Here is a 15,185-nt window from a genome sequence, read left to right as displayed (position 1 = left end):
CCGATGTCTAAAGATGGAAATAAGCCATCATGGTATTATGTCTTGCATTGATAGTACATGTTTATGTTAAGTGTATATATTATATTTTTTCAGGATGACCGAGACAGTACAAAGCCACCTCCCTCAGAAACACAGTTTGTGCAGAAACCAAAACTACCAGATTTGTCAAGAAAAGAGGTAAATAAGTTCTACAGTTTCTCTGTGGGAAGATGATACCAAAGCTGGGTATAGATTTTTTGAATGCAAAAGCTTAAATCATGAAACATAATAAATTATATGGTTTGGACAGAACTACTATTGAAACAACATATTCATTTTGTGTGAATTGACTTACAGTCTCAGCCAACACACACGTGTCAGCAATATCTTGTTGTAATTAAAAGAAACTTTAGCCTGAGATATTTGTTAAGTCTCCTAATAGTGCAGTCCATTATATTTTATAAAGTTTACTTTATGTTCGTTTATATTAAATGATCTATGTAGGCATTTCATTTCAACGCCAAGGTCATGCTTGAGGTTCGGACGTTGAATATTTTGTGTTCTTGAATAACTAACCTCTTCAGGTTTGTGCTATAGACAAGGGACAGTGCATATTTACAAAGTTACAATGCTCTTTGTTATACTGCATCTCATACACCAAATTGTAAGTGGCTTGGCAATTCAAACTATAGTGAATGGTGTTCTACTCTCCAAAGTGTTGGCATCTCACCGTTGTTGAAGTTTGGCTTCAAGTTCATATCTTAGTAACCATTGTATGTACTGGACTGAAACATCGTACACAGTACCTTGTCATCACACTTTCTGAAATAACTAAGTAATGTAACACCTGGTTGAATTTAATACAAATTATGGCCCTTTTTTAATTGGGCTGTATCTTAAAAACAACTGCATGGTTTACAATGAAACTTCACACAGTGCTTTTGCAAATTATGACCATCATTTTCAGTTTAGAAAATTCTGATAAATATTTGCATGCAACTATCAAAGTGTTATCAGTAATAAAAGCATGTGTTTGGTTGAAACCTCACACAACACTTCCCAATCATCAGACCAAATGAAATAATAAACCAAGTTAGTTACCTTTTGATTGAATTTAATCTAAAGTATGACCTTGTTTTACATAGATTTTTGCTAGAAGTCCTGGAAGAACTATCCCATCGAATAATAGAATGTATTAGCTTGCCTTGTACATACCAAATGCATACGTGAAACATTTAATAAATGTATATTAAAAGGAAAAATTTCAGTAGCTTGTCACAGCGAGCTGTTCATTTAAGCTTATTTATACACTATATTCAAGTTAATAGATATAATAAAAAGTAAATTTGTTATTCACATTTTCAAATGTAACAATATAATTTTAATTTACTTGAAATAGTACTGTATTGTCATAAGGTATAGACAGAAACATAACTTTGACTATAGGAAGTGTTTCATGCAAAATATGGACACCATGATGAATGTGGAATCACATTTTCTAGTATTTTAAATCAATTGGCATGCGTGATTTATATACACTTGTTCCCTTGCTTTTGTATAATGCAAGAAATGGTTAAGTGCTTCTTAGTGCTGCTACAGGTAATAACCTTTTGCAATGTGGTGACTATATATATTTACATATTTTTAACATTGAATTTACAGTTTGAGTTGCTGTATGTTGAGGTATTGTACACCATCAAACACAAGATTGGTACAACTATTGGAGGGCACCTGCCATTTATACAGGACCTATACCAGTATGCTCAAGAAGCCTTTAAAGTCTCTCCAGAGGATCACGCTCGTCTCCTTGCACAGGCTACAAAGGAAAAGGTATGTCACAGAAAATTCCTACCATTTAAAGGAGCTTCTTGCCTTTTGAAGTGTGTTTATTTATCCCCCCGCCAAAGGCGGAGGGGATATTAGAAATGCTCTCCGTCCGTCCATGCGTGCATGCGTCCGTCCGCAACGATCTTTGTCCGGAGCATAACTCCAAATGTACTGGAGGGATTTTCTTCAAACTTCATACACTGATAGAACACATTGAGAGGAAGTGCAGTGTGCAAGAACGATAACTCTACCTTGCCTATTTTATGAGTTATTCCCCTTTATCTTATTTTCTTAAAAAAATTTGTCCGGAGCATAACTCCAAAAGTAAAGGAGGGATTTTCTTCAAACTTCACACACTGATAGAACACATTGGGAGGAAGTGCAGTGTGCAAAGACAATAACTCTACCATGCCTATTTTTTGAGTTATTCCCCTTGATCTTATTTTCTTAAAAAAATTTGTCCGGAGCATAACTCCAAAAGTATTGGAGGGATTTTCTTCAAACTCCATACACTGATAGAACACATTGGGAGGAAGTGCAGTGTGCAAGAACAATAACTCTACCTTGCTTATTTTATTCCCCTTTATCATATTTTCTTTAAAAAAATTTGTCTGGAGCATATCTTCTTCATGCATGGAGGGCTTTTGATATATCTTGGCACAAATGTTCACCACCACGAGGCGGAGTGTCATGCTTAAGATCCAGGTCCCTAGGTCTAAGGTCAAGGTCACACTTAGAGGCCAAAGGTCAGATACAAGAATGACTTTGTCAAAGGATACAAGAATGAAAACCTTGTCCGGAGCATTTCTTCTTCATGCATAGAGGGATTTTGATATAACTTGGCACAAATGTTCACCACCACGAGACAGAGTGTCATGCGCAAGATCCAGGTCCCTAGGTCTAAGGTCAAGGTCACACTTAGAGGCCAAAGGTCAGATACAAGAATGACTTTGTCTGAAGCATTTCTTCTTCATGCATGGAGGGATTTTGATGTAACTTGGCACAATTATACACCATCATGAGACGAAGTGTCATGCGCAATTCCCTTCTTTAGAATTACTTCCCTTTGTTGTTACTTTAAATAGCTTTTATTGTAACTTTTTCCTTACTAGTCATAGGGAAAAATCAAGACCACTTTTCTGTAGTACAACATGCATGCTACATCCAATTTTGAGGTGTATTTTGACCAATCCCTACCTGGTAAAGATTTTTGTGTGGACTTACAATTTTTTTTTTTTTTTTTTTTTTTTTTTTTTTTTTTTTTAAGATTAACTTCCCTTAGTTGTTACTATAAATAACTTATATTGTAACATTTTTATAATTGACCGTAGGGAAAAAACAACACCACTTTTCTGTGGTACAACATGGATGTTACTTTCCAATTTTAGGTGTATTTTAAGATATCTCTACCTGGTAAGGAGTTTTTTTGTGGACTTAGAAAAACAAAAGACTTACAGTGATTACTAAACAACCACAAAATTAAAATTCCATTTGCAAATACAGCTGTTAGAGTAAAGAAATTTGCTGTGACGGGCGTATATTGTGACATTCTGGCACTCTTGTTCCCTGTTAGCTTTCCATTCCTTCTTTTTACAGTAGCCATATAGAAAAACATCATAGCTATACTGTTCATGAAAATTAATAAAATTTAGCAATAAACCACCTCACCACTGACTTATTCTTTCTTCCACATCTTTAAAACCCCTGATGCGGACCACAACTAAACAGTTCTTCAAAGTTTTCCCCAAAATTAATACTTTCAGACACTAACTTGCCAGGAACTTTAGCCTTCAATTATAATATGCCCGGCGGGGGGATTGGCCATGTCTAACATGGCTCTTGTTGCTTTAGTGTCAGCCTGACATGCAAGTTGATAGATTCTTTTATAATTCGCTTCATAGATCTGCTGGTTCAAGTAATCTTGTCATAGTGTTAGAGTTTTTACTCTTATCTTCCAGTGGGAAAATTAAATAAGTTGATAATTGAAATGTTAGAGGTAGAGGAAACTGTTGTTTTCAATTTGTACATAATCTGTTACTGTGACATTTCTGTTTGTCACATTGATTTGATTGTTACCCTGTCACACAGATACAGAGTTACCTACTTGATTTTGTCCTGTTAGAAATCTGCTTGATTTTAAACAAGTTTCTAGAAAAATGATGAGGCATACATCTCTGTGCAAAATCCAGGAGGGCTTCAGGTGTCAGCAAGGGTAAAATTATCCTTTTTAGCTCATCTGTCACAAAGTGACAGGGTGAGCTTTTGTGATCGTGCGGCGTCCGTCCGTCCGTGCATAAACTTTCGCTTGTGACCACTCTAGAGGTCACATTTTTCATGGGATCTTTATGAAAGTTGGTCAGAATGTTCATCTTGATGATATCTAGATCAAGTTTGAAACCGGGTCACTTGTGGTCAAAAACTAGGTCAGTAGGTCTAAAAATAGAAAAACGTTGTGACCTCTCTAGAGGCCATACTTTTTAATGGATCGTCATGAAAATTGGTCAGAATGTTCAACTTGATGATATCTAGGTCAAGTTCGAAACTTCGTTTATAGACATATCTTTGGTACTTTAAAAGATAATGACTTGAAGTTAAAAGTATTTGTTTATAATCATTCACATGTGTGGCTACATACCCCATAACTCTAATTGTGTTTTTTAAGAATTATGCCCCTTTTGTACTTAAACTTTTTTGCAATCTTCGCTTTCTGGATACTACTTTAATGCAATATAAGATAAAGACTTGAAACTTAAAATGTATCTTTATCATCATCATCTGCATGTGTGGTAACAATCCCCATAACTCCAATTTGTATTTTTGACCGAATTTTGCCCTTTTTTATACTTAAAATTTTTTTTTGTTTTCTGAATATAACTTTGGTACTATATAAGATAATGACTTGAAACTCAAAATATATCTTTATCATCATCATCTGCATGTGTTGCTTCAATCCTAATAACTCAAATTTGTGTATTTGATGGATTTATGCCCCTTGGTGTATCTTCCTTTTAAAGTAGAGGTCTGTTGTTCAGACATATATTCATTTTTAAATAAATACTGTCAAATCCCCGAATAGTGGAGCGTGCTGTCTTACAGACAGCTCTTGTTATAGTGGCCCTTTACCAAGTTTTTCAAATCATGCCACTAGGTTGAAAATTGGCCCCATCCAGGGGGTCACTTGTTTACATAAGAAAATTTATTAAAATCTTATTTAAAACCTGCGGTACTGGATCTTAGATGTTTGGCTTGTAGCATTGTGCAGTTGTCTTCTTTCAAGTTCGTTCAAATTATACCTCTTTGGTTAAAATTGCATCCATCGTATATGTTGTGTAACACCACAGCTAACCATTATGTCACTTCTCTTGTGTCAGTATGTTACACCTTTTATGGTTATGGGCTGAAATTCCGGCATCTTAAAGTGTCTGTTCATGTTGAAGTGTCAAATACAATGCTAGTTATATCCTGGGTAGTCCATGATGCTGCTTGAAAGGAATCTTAGAGATAAATATGGCGGTCGTGTTGAAGAGACGTCACTCTTTGGCATCCTGGATGTGGACAATCAGCAACAAAGCACCAGGTTTCTTGTGTTGTCTAACAAACCACTCACTAGTGGAGTGAAAATAATGTATGCTTTGTGTAGCATCTTGATATCACATCTGCACATAGAGCTTCCATACTGACAACTTCAAGACATTGGGCATCATTTAAATGTCCCATAATGTAAATAAAGTTGAATTCATTTGTTGGCATTTTGATAGCCAAACGCTAATTGTAAGCTACCAGTGGTCCACATGTACATTTGTCAAATTCATTATAATTCATAATAATAATAATTGTCAGTAAAAGGAGCTGTTCGATCTACACGTTAACTTTTTTCAGAAGATTGTATCCCCCTAATTTATGAAGGTTACTTACCAGTGTGCCTGTATGGTCATTGGAGTGAGGCTACGTCCCTGATATGTGAACCACTGAGCCATTGAGCCATTGACATGTCAGTATATTAAATTAAACAAATCATTCACTCCGTATCTCTAAGACAAATTGCTAATATAAAATTTGAAATTAAATAGAAAAGTTTTGTTAAGTTAATAAAAGGAAATCCACTGGGATAAAAGTAACTTCAAATGTAGAAAATAGAACAAAACTCTTTTCATCAGTGACTCAATATGTTGTTTTATTTCACTTACAGCCTCCAATAGTAATTCTAAATGCCACAGTGTTGGAAGCAAGGAACCTTGAAGCTAAAGATGCTGATGGTATGTACAGAATGAGCCGCGTCATGGGAAAACCAACATAGTAGCTTTGCGACCAGCATGGATCCAGACCAGTCTGCGCATTCCGCACAGTCTGGTCAGGATCCATGCTGTTCGCTTACGGTTTCTCTAATTGCAGTAGTCTTTAAAAGCAAGCAGCATGGATCCTGACTATACTGCGCGGATGCACAGGCTGGTCTAGATCCATGCTGGTCGCAAACCCACTATGTTGGTTTTCCCATGGCACAGCTCAAATTTGTTCTTAGAAATGGCTTGTATCAGTATTCATTTAAAATTAGATGTACCATGCCATTGGTATCAACACCCAGTACTAACTTCAGTGTACCAAAACAAAAAAACTGGTACAAAATTAGATTTAAGATATATATACATCCAGTGCAAAATTGGGTATTAGATCCAAGCATCACCTGTCCAGTTTAGAACAGTAACTGTTGTATCCAGCAAACAACAAAGGTTGTTTTTCAGACAAAAACATCACATTATCTCCCCCAAACTGTGACATAGAGCCAATGCTAGGCACACTTTTGATTTTTGGCCAGTGACTATATTCTACTTGGCTTAAAGTTTCTCTGTGCACATTTATTCATTATTGGGCAACTTTTGACATGTAGTAAGATAATCCCACATGAGGGTAATACTGACAATTAATCTCACTTTATGACCTTGAATCAACATAATCTGGAGTGTGTTATGCACATTGTTATAGTGTCATCTGTGCGAAATAATTCAGAAATTGTTTAAGGGGTTACAAGAATATAGATAAAACAGAACAAGTGCTGATTTGACCTTTGATCTCAATGTATGACCTTGACTTTACACAGAAAAGCTGAGATATGCATCCCTGGCTTTTATCTCATCATACAGATTTTACCTAATATACTGATAGTTGAGATCTGTACATTCTCTCATGTGCAATCTTCATTAAAAAAAGGTTTATTGAAAATGTTCCCAAAACCAAAGAAGGAAAAGTAGAGGACAAAACACTATATTGCAGTTATTTCAGTAGTACAGGAACTGTTCTGAACCATTTGATTTTACATTTATTTTTATAGACTGGTTGATTTTAGGTAAATTAAAATTTCCATCAGCAATTTGATATTTTCCATAATTCATTGCCATTGCTTATATTTTGCAAATAAATCATAATTTGATATTCTCTTTGAAACTGCTAAATATTGGAATTTAAAGGAGAATGAGCAATTTCTGCAGAAAATTAATATCACTTTGCAGATAGTAATTGAGGAGACTACATTGCTGTTATGATGTTTCCATAAGTTTTCTGTATGTTTAGATAATTGCTGTAGCTGACTTAAATTGCTGCCATAAATAAGCCAGTTATTGTATTTAAAGCTGATACTGTTTAAAGTAGTTCTACATATTTTGATCAAAATATTTTCCACAGTGTAGAATTTGTCTAATAGCTGATTTTTCAAAACATTATACTTAGAAAATCCACCCAATGAAAAGATGGCGCATTGATTATTTGCTGGTGTGATCTGAAAAAAAATGAACCTGAAGCAAGTTTTCCTTAATGTCATTTTCAGTTAATAAATATATTGAAGTATCTATCTCTTACTGTGTAGGTTTTAATGGAACTTTACACATTCGATAATTGTCAATTTTTTGTACCTGACATCCCACCCTCCACTCACCCACACACTCCCCCTAAACAAAATTACCCCCTTCTTGGACTTAAAAAACTAGTTTTAAAAATTGCTCTCTCCAAAGTCAATGCAGAGTTTGACTTGAAACAAGTCATTAAGGAACAAGATTACTACATGAAGTCCCATAACTCTTACATGAATTTGGACAATATAACTATTCTTAGATAGAAAATACATTTTATTGACAAGCCAAAGAATAGTCAAGAGTGCTGTCATGTGATAGCTGATATTTTGTTTCTTGGTGCAATGTAAGAAAGTACAATAGATACATCTTTCAAACTTGGTAAATACCCCATGTGAAACACCCCTATTGATATTTGGATCAGTTGCTCTCAGGTCATGGTCACATTGATTCCCACCAAAATATATATTTTTATACGCCCGAAGGGATGTATTATGTTATGACGCTGGTGTCCAACGTCTGTCCGTTAGCAATTTCATGTCCACTCTGTAACTCTTGAACCCCTTAAAGGATTTAAAGAAACTTGACACAAATGTTAACCACACTGAGATGTCTTTTTTGGATGTCTTGCTTCAAGGTCAAGGTCACACTTAGGAGTCAAAGGTCATATCAGTTTGTTTCATGTTCGCTCTGTAACTCTTGAACCCCTTGAAGGATTTCAAAGAAACTTGACACAAATGTTCACCACACCAAGACAACGTGCAGAGCGCATGTTCCGGGTGACTTGCTTCAAGGTCAAGGTCACAGGGGTCAAAAGTCATATCAGTTTGTTTCGTGTCCGCTCTGTGACTCTTGAACTGCTGAAAGAATTTCAAAGAAACTTGGCAGAAATGTTCACCACACTGAGACGATATGTGGAGTGCATAATCCGGATGACTTACTTCAAGGTCAAGGTCACACTTAAGGGTCAAAAGTCATATATGACTTTGCTTTGTGTATATTGCTCTGCATTGCAGTGCTCTTGTTTTTATTTGGCTCTTTTTTGTTCACTTACAATAATTTTTTTTTGGAATTACTTCCCTTTTATGTTACTATAAATAGCTTATTTTGAAACTTGTTATTGGCCATAGGGAAAAACCGAGACCACTTTTCTGTGGTACAACATGGATGGTACCTCTAATTTTTAGGTGTATTTTTACATACCTGTACCTGATAAGGATTTTTGTACTCCCCGACAATAAAGTTGTAAGGGGGGGTATACTGGTTTCAGGTTGTCTGTCTGTCTGTCCGAGCTCACATATGGATACTTCTGTGGCTATAGGAACAATAGGTAACTGTACTTTTTCTTTGATGTCATTCATTCCGTAAGGCTTTTATGTGGCTATTTTTCTTTTACGTGGCTAAAAGAACAATAGAGAGAACAAAAGAGTAGCCACATAAGTATCCATATGTAGGAACTTCCATCTGTCCGTCTGTCCGTAGACGCAATCTTGTGCGCACCATCTCTCCTTATCCCCTTGACAGAATTTAATGAAACTTCACACAAGGGATCAGTACCAACAGTAGTTGTGCATGGGACATGCTAGGTTCTTTTAGAAAAAAAATTTGCAGAGTTATGGGACTTTGTTTTTTTGTTACTTTACTATATACATAGACACAATCTTGTGCACACCATCTCTCCTCATCCCCTCGACACAATTTAATGAAACTTCACACAAGTAATCAGTTCCAACAATAGTTGTGCATGGGGCATGTTAGGTTCTTTTAGAAAAAAATTTTGCAGAGTTATGGGACTTTGTTTTTTTGTTACTATACTTAATATATATAGACACAATCTTGTGCGCACCATCCCTCCTCATCCCCTTGACACAATTTAATGAAACTTCACACAAGTGATCAGTAACAACAGTAGTTGTGCATGGGGCATGTTAGGTTCTTATAGAAAAAAAATTTACAGAGTTATGGGACTTTGTTTTTTTGTTACTATACTACAGTGAAACACCGCTCGCTCGAGGTCGCAAGGGGATGAGCAAAATGCTCGAGTTATCCATGGTTTCGAGCGACCCAAACATTGACCAACATACAAAGAAAATTGAAGTTTGTTTTACCAATTGTCATCGAGACCATTGCAGAGGAAACGGTGATGCGTAATAATAACACACTCGTGACATTTTCAAAAAACGTATTACAAACGTTATTTATGATAGATCGTAAATGGCACATGTGAAGAAACAGCTAAGACATTATTTTTTTTGAAATACTGTAATCAAATTTGCAATTTTCTTGCCAAAATTAAGATCTCATAATTATCGTCTCAATTTTATGAAAAGGCTATCTTATTTCCTTTATTTGCATGCAAACAACTGTTGATTGAAATATTAAGATCTCATAATTATCTTCTCGATCCCGCAGAAAAAAGTAATAATTAATAACAATTTTGATCAATAAAATTTTTCTTCCACCTTTCATCAATAATTGATCTCATTATCAGATCAAATATACCGACAAACAAAACACTTAAGATAGTCGGGGAATAGACCATGCAATTCTCACGACGTACAAAAAATTTAAATTAACCGATACATTCTGACCGCCGACGGTGTGAAAAATTTTGACACCTCTGCTCGAGTTTGCCATAAGCAACAAAGAGTAAATTAATACACAGGGACCAGGTGTCATGCTCGAGCGATCGAGTTATCGATGCTCAACCCAGCCATGGTAATTTCATATAGAAAATAGAAGGAAATCGGCCGGGGCCACATGAATTGCTTGTGCGAGCCCGGGTGCTCGAGTCATCGATGCTCGAGCGAGCGGTGTTTCACTGTATATACATAGACACAATCTTGTGCGCACCATCTCTCCTCATCCCCTTGACACAATTTAATGAAACTTCACACAAGTGATCAGTACCAACAGTAGTTGTGCATGGGGTATGTTAGGTTCTTTTAGAAAAAAAAATTGCAGAGTTATGGGACTTTGTTTTTTTGTTACTATACCATATACATAGACACAATCTTGTGCGCACCATCTCACCTCATCCCCTTGACACAATTTAATGAAACTTCACACAAGTGATCAGTAACAACAGTAGTTGTGCATGGGGCATGTTGGGTTCTTTCAGAAAAAGAATTTGCAGAGTTATGGGTCTTTGTTTTTTTGTTACTATACTATATACATAGACACAATCTTGTGCGCACCATCTCTCCTCATCCCCTTGACACAATTTAATGAAACTTCACACAAGTGATCAGTACCAACAGTAGTTGTGCATGGGGCATGTTAGGTTCTTTCAGCGGCAAAAATTGCAGAGTTATGGGACTTTGTTTTTTTTGTGACTATACTATATACATAGACACAATCTTATGCGCACCATCTCTTCTCATCCCCTTGACACAATTTATTGAAACTTCACACAAGTGATCAGTACCAACAGTAGTTGTGCATGGGGCATGTTAGGTTCTTTCAGCGACAAAAGTTGCAGAGTTATGGGACTTTGTTTCTTGTTAACATACTATGTACATACAGTCTGCATATGCAATCTTGTGCGTGCCTAATCTACCAAACCCTTGCACACAATTTAATGAAACTTCACACAAGTGATCAGTACCAACCCTAGTTGTGCATGGTGCATGTTACATTCTTTTAGATAAATATTCTGCATAGTTATGGGACTTTGTTGTTTGTTACTATACTGTATACATACAGTCTATATACATACAGTCCACATAATTATGCAATCTTGTGTGTGTCAAATTGCAATGTACTGTGTCAGTACATTCATCACCTTTAGTGATAGCTCTAGTTTTTTGTGGGATTTGAATATTTTTTTTGTGGACTTAGATTTGTTTTTTGAAGTTTTCCTTTTGTTGTTCCACTGCTTTGGGCTACAACAGTCAAGTTCTTTAAATTTTGCTCCCATCCTATGACGTAATGCTTCGGGCATATATTGCCCCGCTTGGCGGAGCTCTTGTTTTACTCTGAGTTCAGTTCCTTCAGATACTGTTTCATAGTATCCCTCATCCACAGGGCACACCGTCCCCCAAATACCTGCCAAGTAATTGTTTTTAATGCCAATTATTTCTGCCCTGTCACATTCTGTTTGCAAAGGGGTACTTTATCATGATTATGCCTCATTAAATTGATGTTCACCAAAGCACTGATTTCGGGCAAGTGACAGTGTTTTTAACTTTCTTTGGCCTAATTTGTAATCATTCAAACAGAAATTGTTCTCCTGAGTTGCTTGGATGAAAATAATTAAATCATAAGTGTATAGCACTCATAACTTAATTATTACACATCCATACTCCATTATTTTATTCACTGAGAAAAAATGTGGGTACATTTAGTATTTCTTAAAAAACAGACAGACAACTAATACATGGTCTAAATAGATCTTTCCTTTTACTGGAGCTATAATATGAAGTTTTGAGGGAGACAATGTGTTTTTGCATAAAAGGTTATACAGGGACTGAAATAGTATTTAATTTTGGTAGAGAAGATAATTATTTGAAACCTTTTGAATTTTATCAGAGTATGACATTGAAATTGACAGTTTTCCTGCAAGCAATTCCTTCAACTTCTGTGTTTAACATGAATTTCACTCTCAAAGCATTTGTAAAGGGCCTTTGAAGAGGATGGGGACAATAATAGTTTTCTGCTGAAAGATTACCACTTGTTCATATTGATTTGGATTGGAACAGTTTGAAGTCTTCTGAACAAACCACTTCAGTTCAGAGAACAATTTCTGTTTCAATGATTACAAAGTAAGACAAGTAAAGACAACTGTATAAGTGGTCAGTTTTATGAAAGAGAAATGTTTGCAAGTACTCATACTGAAAATATTACCAAACTTAAAACAGTGTTTAACTTAGATAAAATCAAATAAACCTTCAAATTCATATACTGTTGTACAAAATCTTTGTCATTTACATATGTATCCAATTATAAATAGGTATGAAATATATAATGTTTAAGTTAAATTTGTAATTAGTGGAAATACTATATTATGGAAATGTGCAAATTCCCAAACTGACCAATAATGAACAAATATCAAATTTGATAATTATCATGTAGAGTCTCGCAACTTCATAAAACAAGTAAAATCATTTTATCAGATATGTTAACAGGTTGTTTTGTTTCATTTTTACTTGTTTTAATGTCACACTGACACAATTTAGGTCATATGGTAACTGTGTCAGGTTTAGTCTAAATTAGAATGTTGGAGGAAGACCCCAGGACATCGTTGTAAGACATTATACTGGCACCTCAGTGGAACAGAAGACCATCCATAGACCAGCTGAATGACTTTCGAATATGAAGAATTCTCTGCCTCAAGTGAGGTTTGAAGGGCAAATGATTTGAAATCAGCAACCTTAATCACTTAGCTACAGGCACCATCAATTGATAGGTTGTGTTGAAAAATGGGAATTGATTAACTGATAGTAAAAATTAAAACGTAACAGATCATTTCACTATCACTACTGTCCCCATAAACCGATTTGATAGCTTTGTTCCAGATTTATATTTGTCACAAACATTTCCACATGCCCAGCATTGTCCAGCAGGCATTTGCAAAAGTTTGTGAGACAGATATATCAGCTGACACAGTATACTCCTAGGGGAACTTCATGTCATTTTTCTGACTGGAAGCTAATTAGTTACTTCTGTACAGTTTATGTCCCTGTCTGGATTCTAACATCTTGGTCTGGTTACCATAGTAAAACTTTTTATTTCATTATACTTCAGAGAATACTTTTTCGCCTTTAGCATTTAGCTTGTGTCGGGGATTTATTACACTGATGGGGAATTATTTTCCAGTTTTTGTTTTATGTTTTGACTGTTCTATTCTCCTACTTTAATTAGATTGTTGCTATTCTTAAATTTTCAAAATATCCTGAGTGATAAGGAAAAACAGAAAAAATATATAGAAAGGCACTAAAGCAGAATTATCAGGTAAATTTTCCAATCAGTGTTATAGATAAAAGGACATTTACTTGTTAGCTGTAATTGATTTTCCATTGACACTACTGATACAGGCTATACCTGAAGGATTTTTCTTGCTTATTTTCTTTGAAAACACAATGAATAGTGAAACACTCGACCAGATCTATTACCAGTTATTGCTTTTAATCAAGCCATATACATTTACATTGATGGCCATTTCTAATGGACTTGTAACAATGTCTGTTTTATATGTACTGGTACTGATGATAAACCCGGACAGATGATAAAGTCGACCACCTTGGAAATATTCGATTGCAATCGGTTATTTATAAAATTGAACACACTATCTAATAGTTTCCACTTACAACACCAACTGGTGTAAACAAAAACAAGATTGGTAAATATTCTGTATAAATAAATGACTTACATAAATTTGTATAAAAAATATTTATTCAAAATTACTGGGGAAGAGGGTGTTTTTTTGCGCATGCTCACTGTCGAAACATGAAGGCCTGACATTTGTTAACTTTACATTACTTGATCAGGAATGACTGTTGCAGCTTTTTGGGGAAAGTTTCAATATAATAATACCAAGAACATTTTGTAAATGACAAAGTGTTCCAATTTATCATCAGTCAACGTTCATACAGCCGCCTTTTTACATACCCCTTTCAGGCCTTCACTTCGTGTGAGTTTGCTTACTAAATATAAATTTGAATTATGTAAAGTTTTCAGCAAAGGTTAAGCTTTATTTTGATGCCGACCATTGATTTCAATTTGCAGAAATAAAAAAGTTATAGGTAAAAAACCTCATTTTCTGTTCGGGTTTATCATCAGTACCAGTAGGGACTTATTTTCATGGATTTTGTGGTTTCAACGAAATTAAAGCTTCACAAATAAATAAACTATAGCCATTTTATTTTGTCTTAAAAGTATGAAGAGAAGACTTCTATTTTTTTTGCAATGCAATTTTTGCAAAAAACACAAAATTTTATGTCTCAATGTCATACACAAATTGTAGGATTTGAACAAAACTCCAGAGAAATGACAAGTGCCAATCCCTCTTGCACATATTATACAAGTTTTTAATAATTTTTGTCCAAGTTACTTTTCCTAATAAGTAAAAATTTTATTAAAAGTATTGTATTGTGTACCATTTCACTAATATATATTTCTGAGCATAACTGTATTTTGTACCCTGGCCAGAAATTGCATGATTCACCTTTCCATTGAAATAAAGCGGTATTGAGAGATACTTGCTTTTTCTAGAACGAGTCTGTATTTACATGTTGCTTTTCAACTCAGTGTTTGAGATATAATTATTGTTAGCAAAATATATCTCGAAATGTCTGTTTTATTGACTATAGTAATACAATATTCATCAGACTACTATCAAGAAGATGAAGACCAGCACCTCATTCTCCTTTTAGACTGGAAATGTCACAAAGGTTCCATTAACATGTCTATGTCTAACTAGTGATTAATAATGAACACTAATTTGATAAATGCATTTATCTTTGACTTGTCAGCAAATTTTATGGCTAATCAGAATTTGGTCAAGTCTGCCATTAAATAAAGAGTGCCTACAATATCAGA

General features: G+C 35.0%; 1 protein-coding gene across 6 annotated transcripts in view; it reads left to right on the top strand.

The window, feature by feature from the left end:
- Positions 1–15,185, top strand: part of LOC123564244 (BAI1-associated protein 3-like) — a 408,668-nt gene that overhangs the window by 294,473 nt on the left and 99,010 nt on the right. For all 6 annotated transcript variants that reach the window (XM_045357655.2, XM_045357656.2, XM_045357654.2 and 3 more), the window contains 3 exons: positions 94–177; positions 1,642–1,809; positions 5,996–6,062. In XM_045357655.2, coding sequence (XP_045213590.2) covers positions 94–177; positions 1,642–1,809; positions 5,996–6,062 — 319 coding nt within the window. The remainder of the gene's footprint in view (positions 1–93; positions 178–1,641; positions 1,810–5,995; positions 6,063–15,185) is intronic.

This window comes from Mercenaria mercenaria, chromosome 2 (genome assembly GCF_021730395.1).
Source record: "Mercenaria mercenaria strain notata chromosome 2, MADL_Memer_1, whole genome shotgun sequence".
Lineage (NCBI taxonomy): Eukaryota > Metazoa > Mollusca > Bivalvia > Venerida > Veneridae > Mercenaria > Mercenaria mercenaria.
This window is presented reverse-complemented; position numbering and strand designations above follow the sequence as displayed.